General features: G+C 50.5%; 2 protein-coding genes across 25 annotated transcripts in view; one reads left to right on the top strand and one right to left on the bottom strand.

The window, feature by feature from the left end:
- Nucleotides 1-1,939: 1,939 nt before the first annotated feature.
- cbfa2t3 (CBFA2/RUNX1 partner transcriptional co-repressor 3) overlaps nt 1,940-13,994 on the bottom strand; it is a 194,863-nt gene continuing 182,808 nt past the window's right edge. For 15 of the 24 annotated variants that reach the window (XM_068048964.1, XM_068048966.1, XM_068048976.1 and 12 more), the window contains one exon: nt 1,941-4,961. In XM_068048964.1, the coding sequence (XP_067905065.1) occupies nt 4,401-4,961 (561 nt within the window). In that variant the 3' untranslated portion in view covers nt 1,941-4,400. Of the gene's footprint in view, nt 4,962-13,994 lie in introns of all 24 variants that reach the window. The other 9 variants (XM_068048986.1, XM_068048987.1, XM_068048980.1 and 6 more) reach the window with 3 other exon arrangements.
- On the top strand, nt 10,102-12,262 carry LOC137378671 (uncharacterized; the record flags this gene model as incomplete). The annotated part of the gene is made up of 1 exon (XM_068048988.1): nt 10,102-12,262. A coding segment is annotated over one exon (1,605 nt), but the record flags the coding sequence as incomplete, so codon positions are not given.

Below are 13,994 nucleotides of genomic sequence, written 5' to 3'. Positions count from 1 at the left end.
ACTCGGTCCATTCCCCTCGCTAAGGCCCTCCACTCGGTCCATTCCCTCGATGAGGCCCTGCACTCGGTAAATTCCCCTCGCTGAGGCCCTCCACTCGGTCCATTCCCTCGCTGAGGCCCTGCACTCAGTAAATTCCCCTCGCTGAGGCTCTGCACTCGGTAAATTCCCCTCGCTGAGGCCCTCCACTCGGTCCATTCCCTCGCTGAGGCCCTGCACTCGGTCCATTCCCTCGCTGAGGCCCTCCACTCGGTAAATTCCCCTCACTGAGGCCTTGTACTCAGTAACTTCCTCTCGCTGAGGCCCTCCACTCGGTCCATTCCCTCGCTGAGGCCCTGCACTCGGTCCATTCTCTCGCTGAGGCCCTCCACTCGGTAAATTCCCCTCACTGAGGCCCTGTACTCAGTAACTTCCTCTCGCTGAGGCCCTCCACTCGGTCCATCCCCCTCGCTGAGGAACTGCACTCGGTTCATCCCCCTCGCTGAGGCCCTCCACTCGGTATATTCCCTTAGATGAGGCCCTCCACGGTCCATCACCAACGCTGAGGCCCTCCACTTGGTCCATTCCCTCGCTGAGGCCCTCCACTCGGTAAATTCCCCTCACTGAGGCCCTGTACTCAGTAACTTCCTCTCGCTGAGGCCCTCCACTCAGTCCATCCCCCTCGCTGAGGAACTGCACTCGGTTCATCCCCCTCGCTGAGGCCCTCCACTCGGTCCATTCCCCTCACTGAGGCCCTGCACTCGGTAAATTCCCCTCGCTGAGGCCCTTCACTCGGTAAATTCCCCTCGCTGAGGCCCTCCACTCGGTTCATCCCCCTCGCTGAGGCCCTCCACTCGGTCCATTCCCCTCACTGAGGCCCTGTACTCGGTAAATTCCCTTCGCTGAGGCCCTTCACTCGGTAAATTCCCCTCGCTGAGGCCCTGCACGGTATATTGCCTTAGATGAGGCCCTCCACTCGGTCCATCACCCTCGCTGAGGCCCTCCACTTGGTCCATTCCCTCGCTGAGGCCCTCCACTCGGTAAATTCCCCTCGCTGAGGCCCTGTACTCAGTAACTTCCTCTCGCTGAGGCCCTCCATTTGGTCCATTCCCTCGCTGAGGCCCTCCACTTGGTAAATTCCCCTCACTGAGGCCCTCCACTCGGTAAATTCCCCTCGCTGAGGCCCTGCACTCGGTAAATTCCCCTCGCTGAGGCCCTCCACTCAGTAAATTCGCCTCGCTGAGGTCCTCCACTCAGTAAATTCCCCTTGTTGAGGTCCTGCACTCGGTCCATCCCCCTCGCTGAGGAACTGCACTCGGTAAATTCCCCTCGCTGAGGCCCTCCACTCGGTTCATCCCCCTCCCTGAGGCCCTCCACTCGGTCCATCCCCCTTGCTGAGGCCCTGCACTTGTTAAATTCCCCTCGCTGAGGCCCACCACTCAGTAAAATCCCCTCGCTGAGGTCCTGCACTCGGTCCATTCCCTCGCTGAGGCCTTCACTCGGTAATTTCGGAAGGCGAGGAGGAAGAGAAGGTGAGGAGGACGGGATGGGGTGGGGGGGGGTGGCGAGGAGGAGGGGAGGAGTGAGGAGGACGGGATGGCCAGAATGGGGCACAAGGAGAGGGGAGGGGAGGAGGAAGTGGGGCGGGAAGATTTTTTTATTTTTTTGTCTCCTAAAAATTCAGTCAGGAAAATTTTTTTCACAAGTTTCAAAAACACAGAGGAGCTCATGAATACATAAGAACAAGGAGTATCTGTACATTAGTACTGTTCTTAGGGTGACCTGCACCACAAAGAGAGTGAGAGAGAGACAGAGAGTGGGGGAATGAGAGAGAGGGAGAGAGAGTGAATTGAGGGGGAGGGAGAGAGAAGGACAGGGTGTGGGAAAGAGAGAGGGGGAAGAGAGAGAGAGAGATGGAGGGAGGGGGGAGAGAGAGCAAGAGTACGCAGGGGAGAGAGAGGGAGCGAGAGGGGGAGAGAGAGAGGATTGAAGGGAGGTAGAGAATCGAAGAAGTGCAGCAAGTCAAAACTTCATTCATACTTGAAAAGATGTTACAAATTAAACAATTGTCACATTTATTGACATCTTTCTGTTCCTTTCTGCACAAAGCAAAAAAATGACATCTTTCCTTAGTTAGTAGGTGCTGCTCACTTTTCTCATCATTATATTAAGAGCAGTGAGGTTGCTGAGAGTGAATCCTTCACACACGCTGGCTCTCACTGGCTCTACTGTAACACTATCTCTTTAGGGTATTTGACAACTGCAGGTAAAACTTGTCACTTCTGGAAATCCACAAACAATATGAGTCCTGGCCGGTTTGGAAATGTGTCTATTGTAGGCTGGTGCTTGTATGGTAAGGGGGCACCATGGCCGAGGGGCTCCACACAGTGCTTGGTGAGCTGCAACTTGCTGCTCCTCTTTCACCAGTGATTATGGCAGTGCAACACAGGTTTGGACAGGCTGTTTATTTGGGTTTACTTTGGAGCCGAGGTGCATCTGGTATCTTCTTGGCTGACTCGCAAGGCAGTACGTAGTGTGCTCCTTCCTGTGTGAGTGTGAACACGTGTGTGTGTGTGTGAGAGGGGAAACACGCATGTGTGTGTGTGAACATGTGAGTGTGAACACGTGTGAGTGTGTGAGAGAAAGCATGCGTGTGTGTGTGAACACGTGTGTGTGAATGTGAACACGTGTGTGTGTGTGTGTGTGAATGTGAACGTGTGTGTGTGTGTGTGTGTGAGTACTTATGTCTTGAGTGTGAGCAGGTGTGTCTGAATGCCGGTGTTCGAAGGGGAGTGCTTTTGCGATGGGTATGTATGTTCGAGCATGGAAGAGTGACATTCCAGGGCGTGCACGTTGTTGTCATGGAATGTGCACCAGGCTGAGTGTCTGAATCTGCGTGCCCATGTGCCTGGGAGAGTGCATCTGAGCACCTGGGCGAGAGCATCCGAGTGCCCGCGTCCAAGTGCCCGGGAGAGTGTGTCTGTGTGCCCGGGAGAGAGTGCCCGATTGCCCAGGAGAGTGTGTCCGAGTGCCCGCGTCCATGTGCCCGGGAGACAGCGTCCGAGTGCCCACATCCGAGTGCCCGGGAGAGAGTGTCCGAGTGCCCGGGAGAGAGCGTCCGTGTGCCAGGGAGAGAGTGTCCGAGTGCCCGGGAGAGAGCGTCCGTGTGCCCGGGAGAGAGTGTCCGAGTGCCCGGGAGAGAGTGTCCGAGTGCCCGGGAGAGTGTCCGATTACCCAGGAGAGTGTGTTCGAGTGCCCGCGTCCGAGTGCCCAGGAGAGAGTGTCCGAGTGCCAGGGAGAGAGTGTCCGAGTGCCCGGGAGAGAGCGTCCGTGTGCCCGGGAGAGAGCGTCCGAGTGCCCGGGAGAGAGTGTCCGAGTGCCCAGGAGAGAGCGTCCGAGTGCCCAGGAGAGTGTGTCCGAGTGCCCAGCAGAGAGTGTCCGAGTGCCAGGGAGAGAGTGTCCGAGTGCCCGGGAGATTGTGTCTGATTGCCCAGGAGAGAGCGTCCGAGTGCTCGGGAGAGTGTGTCCGAGTGCCCGGGAGAGAGCGTCCAAGTGCCAGGGAGAGAGTGTCCGAGTGCCCGGGAGATTGTGTCCGAGTGCCCAGGAGAGTGTGTCCGAGTGCCCAGGAGAGAGCGTCCGTGTGCCCAAGAGAGTGTGTCCGAGTGCCCAGGAGAGAGTGTCCGAGTGCCAGGGAGAGAGTGTCCGAGTGCCAGGGAGAGAGTGTCCGAGTGCCAGGGAGATTGTGTCCGAGTGCCCGGGAGATTGTGTCCGAGTGCCCGGGAGAGAGTGTCCGAGTGCCAGGGAGAGTGTGTCCGAGTGCCCGGGAGAGAGTGTCCGATTGCCAGGGAGAGAGTGTCCGAGTGCCCGGGAGATTGTGTCCGATTGCCCAGGAGAGAGCGTCCGTGTGCCCAGGAGAGAGTGTCCGAGTGCCCAGGAGAGTGTGTCCGTGTGCCCAGGAGAGAGTGTCCGAGTGCCCAGGAGAGTGTGTCCGTGTGCCCAGGAGAGAGTGTCCGAGTGCCCAGGAGCAAGTGTACGAGTGCCCAGGAGAGTGTGTCCGTGTGCTTATTTCTGGAATTTTTAAAGCAGCACAGTCTTTTCCACAGTCAAAGTTTCCCTCAATTTAAATGAGTGCAAGATCTTGCTGAACTTCAAGTAGCTTCTGCACTGTATTTACAATCCTCCGAATAGCATCACAGACAATGGCCCAGAGATAAATCTCAGGTAACCTTCAAAAGCTGTGGCGCTGCAGAAGAGGGAACGTTTGGTAAATGTTCAAAAAAATGAATAAAAAAGCAGATGGATTTCTTTGTCTTATCTGGGTCGAATAAGGTTACAGAAACTTAGAGGATTAACAAGTGACACGAGGTCATTCAGAGGTCAAAATTCAATTTAGTCTTCAGGTAGCTCAGACGTTGCATTGTAAGTTAGTGAGCGACAGTTTCGACAGGGACTGGCGTGGGAGAAGAGACAGAGTGAGAGGCAGTTGCAGATCCAGTGGCTCCGGGGCTTGTGGCCCCACTCCTACTGGCAACGGCATCTGACTGGACCTGGCTGCTGGTGCTGATGGAGGGGGAGTTGGTGGCAGCGCTGAGTCTGCTGGAGCTGATGGAGGGGGAGTTGGTGGCAGAGCTGAGTCTGCTGGAGCTGATGGAGGGGGAGTTGGTGGCAGAGCTGAGGCTGCTGGTGCTGATGGAGGGGGAGTTGGTGGCAGCGCTGAGTCTGCTGGAGCTGATGGAGGGGGAGTTGGTGGCAGCGCTGAGTCTGCTGGAGCTGATGGAGGGGGAGTTGGTGGCAGAGCTGAGGCTGCTGGAGCTGATGGAGGGGGAGTTGGTGGCGGCGCTGGTTGATTGCAGACCCTGGGCATTCTGCTCACAGACATGGTGATGTTTCTCCCAGTCCTTGTGCTGACAGAAGGAGCCGCAGTAACGCGCCGTGTTGCAACCACTGCAGGTTTCATTCGCCTTCCGACCGCAATTCCAACAGCTCTGAAAGACACAAGTTCCAACCGTCACCGGCACAGACACCCAACACTGGGTATGTTCCAAGAACATTATTTTAACTATTGGTGAAGTAGTTCTGTACGAACAAATAGAAACTTATCTTTCCCATCAAACACTCCCAAACAGGTACAGTACAGGAACAAAAACAAGAAATGCTGGAACCACTCAGCAGGTCTGGCAGCATCTGTGGAAAGAGAAGCAGAGTTAACGTTTCGGGTCAGTGACCCTTCTTCGGAACCCTTCTTTTTTGTATTTGAAGGGGCTGCTCCTCAAATTCTGGCTGCACTTCAGTCCCACTCTCCTGATCTTTGGGCACCCGGTGCGGAGGGGCATGGGCCGGGAGGAGGATCTCCTCGTCGGTCTGCTCCTGGGCCTGGCCAAGGTGGCAATTCACAGGTCCAGGCTGCGGGCCGTCGGGGGGTCCGTCCTCCCCGATTGCCTGCCCCTCTTCTGCGGTTACGTTCGCGCCCGGGTATCCCTGGAGAAGGAGTATGCGGTGTCTGCCGGTAAGCTTGGGGCCTTCCGCGACCGGTGGGCACCGCAGGAACTGGAGTGCATCATTGACGCCGAAAATTGCATTTTAATTTGAGTTTTTTGTTGATTTATCTGGTTTTAAATAAAGTTATTTTTTTTAAAAACAGGGTTGGCTGGGCAATTTGGAGCACTTCCTGTGTGCGATTAGTCGAACCAGCTGCACCTGAGCAAGCTGTGGGAGCTGGAACTGCAGAGGAGAGAGCTGTATTTACAACTTAACTGTGGAACTGTTGCATTTTTTTTACAAGGACAAAGGAGAACTGCAAGTAATTTTAGAGAGGTGGGTGTTGGAGCACCAGAGAACTGTTTGTTGTTTGGACTGTTGGGGGAGGGAGGAAGCACCAGAATCTCCAGGGGTGGGGCTGCCAAATTCTATTGACAGCCTCTGTATTTATCTTTCAACCTGAACAAAGGGGCTCCCTCACCAAACTGTGTGGCTCGGGACGGCTGGAGCTGCCCGGCTGAAGAAAGTCTTCACAGAACAGTGGGAAAGGAGAGAACCAGGCGGCTCCAACCGACCTGGGCGAAGAACCCTCCCCTAACTGGAAGACAGGACTGTGAACTCTGAAGTAAGGTGCTCCAACCACTGAACCATAGCAACATCCTCGCAGCTCATCTCTCCCTCCTGTGAGAATAAGAAATACTGAAATGTTGTTTCTACAGCTTGTGGAAAGTTACCAAGAAGTCATTTGTGCACAACATAATGAAATCACTGAAAAAGAGAACTGATAAGGGTATGTGGAGACCTTAAGACAGTACAGCACTGACAAAGAGAATTGATAAGGGTATGTAAGTACAGACCTTGGGACAGTACATCACTTAAAAATTGTGCTTAGGCAGATAACAGAGAAACAGCAAGAGTTAGAACAAAGGATGTAGTGAATAAGAAACTGCCCCACGAAGATAAAGGCTGACAGCTGCAAGTTAAAACACATAATGGAGAGCCAAATAAGGTAAAACAAAAACAAGAGTTAGGGGCTAGAAAGTTAGAGTAGGGGGAGAAGTAAACAGAGGAGGAGACTGTAGCAACCATAGGATAGGTTAGTGTCATAATACGTTATAACCAATAATGTAAAATAAAGGCGTGGACAAATGGATTTGTATTGTATAAACATGAACTGAATATGTTGATCGGTGTGCCTGCTTGTAGGACACCCGATCTTGCAAGACCGTTAAATAAACCTACTTCTTCAGAGTTTGACTTGGTGTAAATTATTATTAAGTGGGCTACGTTTCTCACAATTGGGGGCTTGTCCGGGATCTCTTCATCATTGCCGGGACCGCGGCCGACGACAGACGAGAAGACGCGTCCCGTTAATTTAAAAACGGTCTCGTTTCTGTCGTTGGTAGCGGACCCGAGTAATCGACTGAAAATGATCCTAGGGAAGTCACTCTGAACGAGTATTTAGTGCGGCAGGTACACACGTGAAGTCAGGCAACTCCGTGCACGGACCAAGGTAAGAAAAATGACTTTTAAGTATTATCTTGGTGACTTATGGTTAACTGTAGGATAAGACCTTCTAAGTACCAAAAGTCCTTGAGGAGTGAATTTTACAGTCCTGCAGTATAAGACCCTTCAGCTAGGAGGTGAATACCGTAGGGTACAAGACCCTTCAGTTAGGAGGTGAATACTGTGGGGCAGTATAAGACTCTTCAGCTAGGAGGTGAGTACTGTATGGTACAAGACCCTTCAGTTAGGAGGTGAATATTGTGGGGCAGTATAAGACTCTTCAGCTAGGAGGTGAGTACTGTATGGTACAAGACCCTTCAGTTAGGAGGTGAATATTGTGGGGCAGTATAAGACCCTTCAGCTAGGAGGTGAATACCGTAAGGTATAAGACCCTTCAGTTAGGAGGTGAATACTGGTTAACTGTGGGATAAGACCTTCTAAGTACTAAAAGTCCTTGAGGAGTGAATTTTACAGTCCTGCAGTATAAGACCCTTCAGCTAGGAGGTGAGTACTGTATGGTATAAGACCCTTCAGTTAGGAGGTGAATACCGTAAGGTATAAGACCCTTCAGCTAGGAGGTGAATACCATAGGGTACAAGACCCTTCAGCTAGGAGGTGAATACCGTAAGGTATAAGACCCTTCAGTTAGGAGGTGAATACTGGTTAACTGTAGGATAAGACCTTCTCAGTACTGCAGTATAAGACCCTTCAGCTAGGAGGTGAGTACCGTAGGGTACAAGACCCTTCAGTTAGGAGGTGAATACTGTGGGGCAGTATAAGACCCTTCAGCTAGGAGGTGAGTACCGTAGGGTATAAGACCCTTCAGCTAGGAGGTGAATACCGTAGGGTACAAGACCCTTCAGCTAGGAGGTGAGTACTGTATGGTATAAGACCCTTCAGCTAGGAGGTGAATACCGTAGGGTACAAGACCCTTCAGTTAGGAGGTGAATACTGCCGGGTATAAGACCCTTCAGTTAACCATGGGAAATAAATCGTCTAAAAAGGAAGACGATGGGAGACAAGGAAAGTCTGCCGGCAACATCCCTCCAGAAAGTCCATTGGGACGGATGTTGGAGTATTGGGATTTAGAGTCAAAAACCAAGGAGAAAAAGACCCAAATATGATCTAAGGACAGCAAGAAGGACCACCCCTAAACCCGACGATAACGACGACGATAGAGACAGAGAGTCTCCTAAGACAATGATGCCCTTGAGAGAGGTACCAATAGGAAATAATGAAATTGGATTTGTTAGTGCACCATTAACGTCAGGAGAGGTAAGAGTGTTTAAAAAGGAAATGAAAGTCCTCGTAGAAGACCCCTGAAAATTTGGGAAAGAGAAAACCCTCCCGGGGTAGGGGGAAACGAACCAGCCGAACAAAAATACCCTAATCAAGACCCGCAGTGGCAGAACAATAACGTCGGCCATAGGGGCCAGATGAAAGACCTTAGAAATCTGATAGTAAAAGGCATTGTTGTAAACAAGTAGTTGAAGCCCCTGCAAAACGTATGCCTTTACAGAGTTACCGCAGGCCCCTCTTATGGCACAAGCAGGCGACATATTGAGTGCGACCCCTCTGGGTGTTGAAGGCTGTTTCTGGACAAATAGAGACCATTAAAGGCACCTAGGTGGGATCAAGGGATTGATTTTTAAAAATGTTTTGAAGAATCAAAGGGGGGACTGTGAGAACAGAATTTAGATTTTAGAATTTTTAAGAACAGAATTACATGGGAACATTTAAGATGAAACAATTAATCAGTCATGTATTGCTAACAAGCTAGCTGACTTCATAACTTCAGGGCTGCAGAGGCAACTTGGCCTTGCAGCTGGTACAGCGAGAGAGAGAGAGAGACATTGTACTCCAACAGCACTCTTCTTATCACCCAGACATGACAATCCTAGGGGAAAGTTAGAATGAAAAACATACCGACCAGGCTAATACACGCCCCCTTGTTAGAGGGTGGCTCAGCCTACCCTGAAACAATTAATCAGTCATGTCCTGCTAACAAGCTAGCTTCAGTGCTGTAGGGAGGGACAGCTTATCAGAAATGACTTCATAACTTCAGGGCTGCAGAGGCAACTTGGCCTTGCAGCTGGTACAGCGAGAGAGAGAGAGAGAGAGAGAGACATTGTACTCCAACAGCACTCTTCTTATCACCCAGACATGACAAAGTTAGAATGAAAAACATAACGACCAGGCTAATACACACCCCCTTGTTAGAGGGTGGCTCAGCCTACCCTTCTGATTCAGCAGTTGCTGAGTTTTTTTATATTTGCTTTTAGGCATGGTACAATGCTTAATGGGAAATATAGCAAAGTTAGGAATAGTAGCTTTGCTGAGCTTTGATTTTAAGTGGCAGAAACCACAATGAAATAGCTAAAAGGGATGGCCAGAGTGTGTGTAAGCTGTGGCAGCCACAGCACTTCAGACCAAGGAAGTCATTTTACCTCGAAGCTATTACAAGAAATAGTTAGGGGATTGGGAATCCAATGGGACTTCCATACCCCTTGGTACCCTCCCTCTTCAGGGCGGGTGGAAAGAATGAATCAGACCTTAAAGAAACACCTGTCCAAACTGATACTTGAAACAAGGTTACCCTGGACAAAATGTTCACCTATAGCGATACTCAGAATTCGGACAGCCCCTAGAAAAGATGTGGGACTGTCCCCCTATGAAATGCTATTCGGATTACCCGATATGGGAACCAGGGGCAAGATGCCAACCTTAGAAACTAAAGATTCGTTTCTAAAGAACTATATACTGGCGTTGTCTTCCTCATTGTCATTCCTCAGGAAGCAAGGCCTGTTAACACAGACACCACCTCTCGAATTTGCAGTACACAAGATCCAACCAGGAGATTGGGTTCTGGTGAAATCGTGGAAAGAGACTAAACTACAACTGAACTGGGAAAGACCATACCAGACTCTCCTAACTACTGAAACAGCCAGAAGAACGGCAGAAAGAGGTTGGACCCACTACACAAGAATCAAGGGGCCGGTACAACCCCCGGCCGAGGAAGGAACTTGGACAACCGAATTAACAGAAGAACCATTGAAAATAAAGCTAAAAAGACTATGAGTAACGAACTTTTTTTTTAATATAACGGCGCGAGCGCGGAAATACTGTCTGTAATATTGTGTGCCTTCTCTCTTTCTTTTCAAAAGTAGCCAGGAAATAAAATGGGTTGGATGTTTTTGTATTACCCACTTCCAATTAGACAACAAGGTGTTTGGAGTAACAGTTAGAGAAGGGAAAAAGAAAGGTGAATTAAAATGTTGTTTTCAGGTAACAATAGATAAGACTGGTAAACCATCTAACAAACTAAAAGGGACCTCTCATAACGATCCTAACATAGTAAAAATAATAGAGGTAAAGGACCTGAGAAAGACAATTGAGATAGAAACCGGTTACGAGGACACAAATGCCTGGGTAGAATGGATAAAATTACCTGTAAAAAGTTTGAACAAAAACAATTGCTATGCTTGTGCATCTGGTAGACCGATAGCTCAAGTAGTACCTTTCCCGCTGGGGTGGGAGCGTGACCGAAAGGGCATGGAATGCATGTTCGCCCGATATCAGGATAAGACGGCTTGGGGTATTCAAACTTGCATATCCTTGTCAATAATGTTCCCTCCCCTAGAGAAAGAAGATTCAAGGACTCCCCCTTCATTTTTAGCCACCAGTGTGAATCACACATCATGCGTACGTCGACACGGTGCGGAGCTAACCAGAAATATGGGAGAGTTGAAGTCATGCATAGAGACTGAGGACGTAACTGGAAGAGTCAGGGGAGGGAACTACTCATCATTGAATGTTCCCAGAGCGGATTTATGGTGGTATTGCGGAGGAAAAATCCTGAGACAGACCCTACCCTCCCAGTGGAAGGGGACGTGCGCAATTGTTCAATTGGCAATACCATTCACCTTGGCATTTGAGAAACAAGAGATAATAACGAGGGAAAGGGGTAAAAGGGAAGTGATAGCGAACTCTTTTGACGACCAGGTATACATGGATTTCATAGGGGTCCCAAGAGGGGTACCTGATGAATTCAAGGCCCGAAACCAAATAACCGCCGGTTTCGAGTCTTTGTTTTGGTGGGTCACTATTAACAAAAATGTAGATTGGATAAATTATATTTATTACAACCAACAAAGATTTATAAATTATACTAGAGATGCGGTAAAAGGTATAGCTGAACAATTAGATGCCACAAGTAGAATGGCTTGGGAAAATCGACTGGCTCTAGATATGATCTTAGCAGAAAAAGGAGGTGTGTGTATAATGTTAGGAGGGAAATGTTGCACATTTATCCCAAATAACACAGCACCCGATGGTTCAATCACCCGAGCACTGCAAGGGTTAACAACTTTAGCAGAAGAGATGGCTGAAAATTCAGGAGCAGACACTTCCCTGACGGGGTGGCTTGAATCCTGGTTTGGAAAATGGAAAGGCATGATAATCTCGGTTTTTACCTCCCTGATCATGGTTGTCGGAATACTAATAGCCATCGGGTGTTGTATTATTCGTTGTGTAAGAGGGCTGACACAGCGATTGATTGAGACAGCTTTGACGAAGCAGATGTCAATACAAAGAGGCCAGGAAGAAAGTATATACCTGTTAGGTAATGACAAAGTGGATAGTATCAACGGAAATACAGACATTGAAAAGGCGGCTGAAATAATGCTCAGAGGATTTGAGAGGACATATGAGAACCCTCCGCAGTATGTAGAAAACAACAAGGATTAAGTAAAAGAAAAGGGGGAATTGTGAGAATAAGAAATACTGAAATGTTGTTTCTACAGCTTGTGGAAAGTTACCAAGAAGTCATTTGTGCATAACATAATGAAATCACTGAAAAAGAGAATTGATAAGGGTATGTGGAGACCTTAAGACAGTACATCACTGACAAAGAGAATTGATAAGGGTATGTAAGTACAGACCTTGGGACAGTACATCACTTAAAAATTGTGCTTAGGCAGATAACAGAGAAACAGCAAGAGTTAGAACAAAGGATGTAGTGAATAAGAAACTGCCCCACGAAGATAAAGGCTGACAGCTGCAAGTTAAAACACATAATGGAGAGCCAAATAAGGTAAAACAAAAACAAGAGTTAGGGGCTAGAAAGTTAGAGTAGGGGGAGAAGTAAACAGAGGAGGAGACTGTAGCAACCATAGGATAGGTTAGTGTCATAATACGTTATAACCAATAATGTAAAATAAAGGCGTGGACAAATGGATTTGTATTGTATAAACATGAACTGAATATGTTGATCGGTGTGCCTGCTTGTAGGACACCCGATCTTGCAAGAACGTTAAATAAACTTACTTCTTCAGAGTTTGACTTGGTGTAAATTATTATTAAGTGGGCTACGTTTCTCACACTCCCATCACTCAGCTGTCTGTCCTCTCCTCTCCTTGTCCTTTGCACCCCTATTCTCCTCTATCCCCACCCCTCCCATTATATTGCTTTAGTTTAAAAACTGTTGTTAGTTTATTTCTTAAGGGTGGATGTGGCTCTGCGACCCCATGGCAACGTGGTGGGGCGTCCTTGCACGTATGCTGCTGCGGCTACTGCAGTTGTTGCCCCATCACCGTTTGCACTAATAACATCAAAGCATGGGGTCAAGAGCTACGTCCATCCGAACATGACGATAGAGGCATGTGTTAAGGCAATGGCCGAGGTTGTCGGCCCTTCGGCCATTGTTGCAGCCTCTAAAATGTACGGGAAGGCAGTGTTTTTCCTGAGGACCGAGCGGGCGGTGTCCCTGGCTCTGAACAAGGGGCTCACCGTGGGCGGGACTTTTCTGCCAGTGGACCCCCTGGAGGCCACCGCACAACGAATCATTTTGTCAAATGTCCCGTCCTTCATTCCTGGTGAGCTCCTCCTTCCCCACCTGCACCATCTGGGGGAGGTAAAGACGGGGCTCATCCCAGTCCCGCTCGGTCTTCGGGAGAACAGCCTCTGGCATGTGTACTCCTTCTGCCGCCAGTTATTCATGCAGCTGGCGCGGGAGGAGGTGACAGAGGGCCACTTCAATGGAGAGTTCCAGGGGACGGCCTACTGTGTCTTTTGGACCTTGGACGGGGCATGGTGCCATGTCTGCAAGGGGGTGGGGCATGTTCGTAAGAACTGCCCCAACCTCCTGGCTGCCAACTCCACCTCGGCAGCCCAGGGTGGCGCCGCTGCACCTCCTCCCACCCCCCCTACACCTCCACCAGATACCATTCAGTCGGTACCGGAGGTTGTGATTTTCACAGCCTCCAGCGGGGAGGGGGGTGACCGTCCAAATGGAAGGAAGGCGCGGAGGAAAAATAAACTGAGAGGTGTGTCCCCTGGACACCGTGACGCAACCCGAGCCTGAGCTCAGCCCAAGGCCCGCTCCCGGGGAATCCACCTGCCCCAGGGCTGGGCTCAGGCCCAGGGTAAACAGGCAAAAGATGGGTGCGGAGGCAGAGGCCCCTGATGACATGGTGGTCTCTGAGCCTCCGCGCCCCTCCCAAAATAAGAGGAGACGTCCCTCCTCTGAAGAAGGCCCCGAACCACAGGGTCTATCTCCTGGCGTGGGTCCTCAGGCTCCCCCTGCCACCAGCACGATCAGGGCCTCGAGCCCTGGGCAGGAGCCCTCCACCCCTCGGAACGGAGGTGGGGGAGATGCCCGTGATCTTGTCAATTCCTGAGGTGGGGGGCCCGCCTTTGGTAGGGGAATCTGAGGACCCCACGGGAGAAATCATTCCTTTGGCCGATGGGTCGGGTGTCCTGGGTGAGAGAGAGACCTGTGAGGGTCCGCCCTCCTTGACGCTGCCACACCGGATGTACCCAACCCAGAGGCCAAAATGTGTAATTTCCTGTCTGCTGGTCCTGTGGGTGCTGACGGGACGGGAGATGGCCTCCTCTCTCCACCTCCGATCCCGGCTCTGGCTGGATTTGCGGAGTCGGGCACTTCCATCTCCCCTGGACCGCTGATTGGGCTGGGGACGGAGCTGGAGGGGGGTCCTGAATCGCTGGCGCCCACAGTTGCCAGTTCCATTCCAGAA

This window comes from Heterodontus francisci, chromosome 17 (assembly GCF_036365525.1).
Source record: "Heterodontus francisci isolate sHetFra1 chromosome 17, sHetFra1.hap1, whole genome shotgun sequence".
NCBI lineage: Eukaryota > Metazoa > Chordata > Chondrichthyes > Heterodontiformes > Heterodontidae > Heterodontus > Heterodontus francisci.
This window is presented reverse-complemented; position numbering and strand designations above follow the sequence as displayed.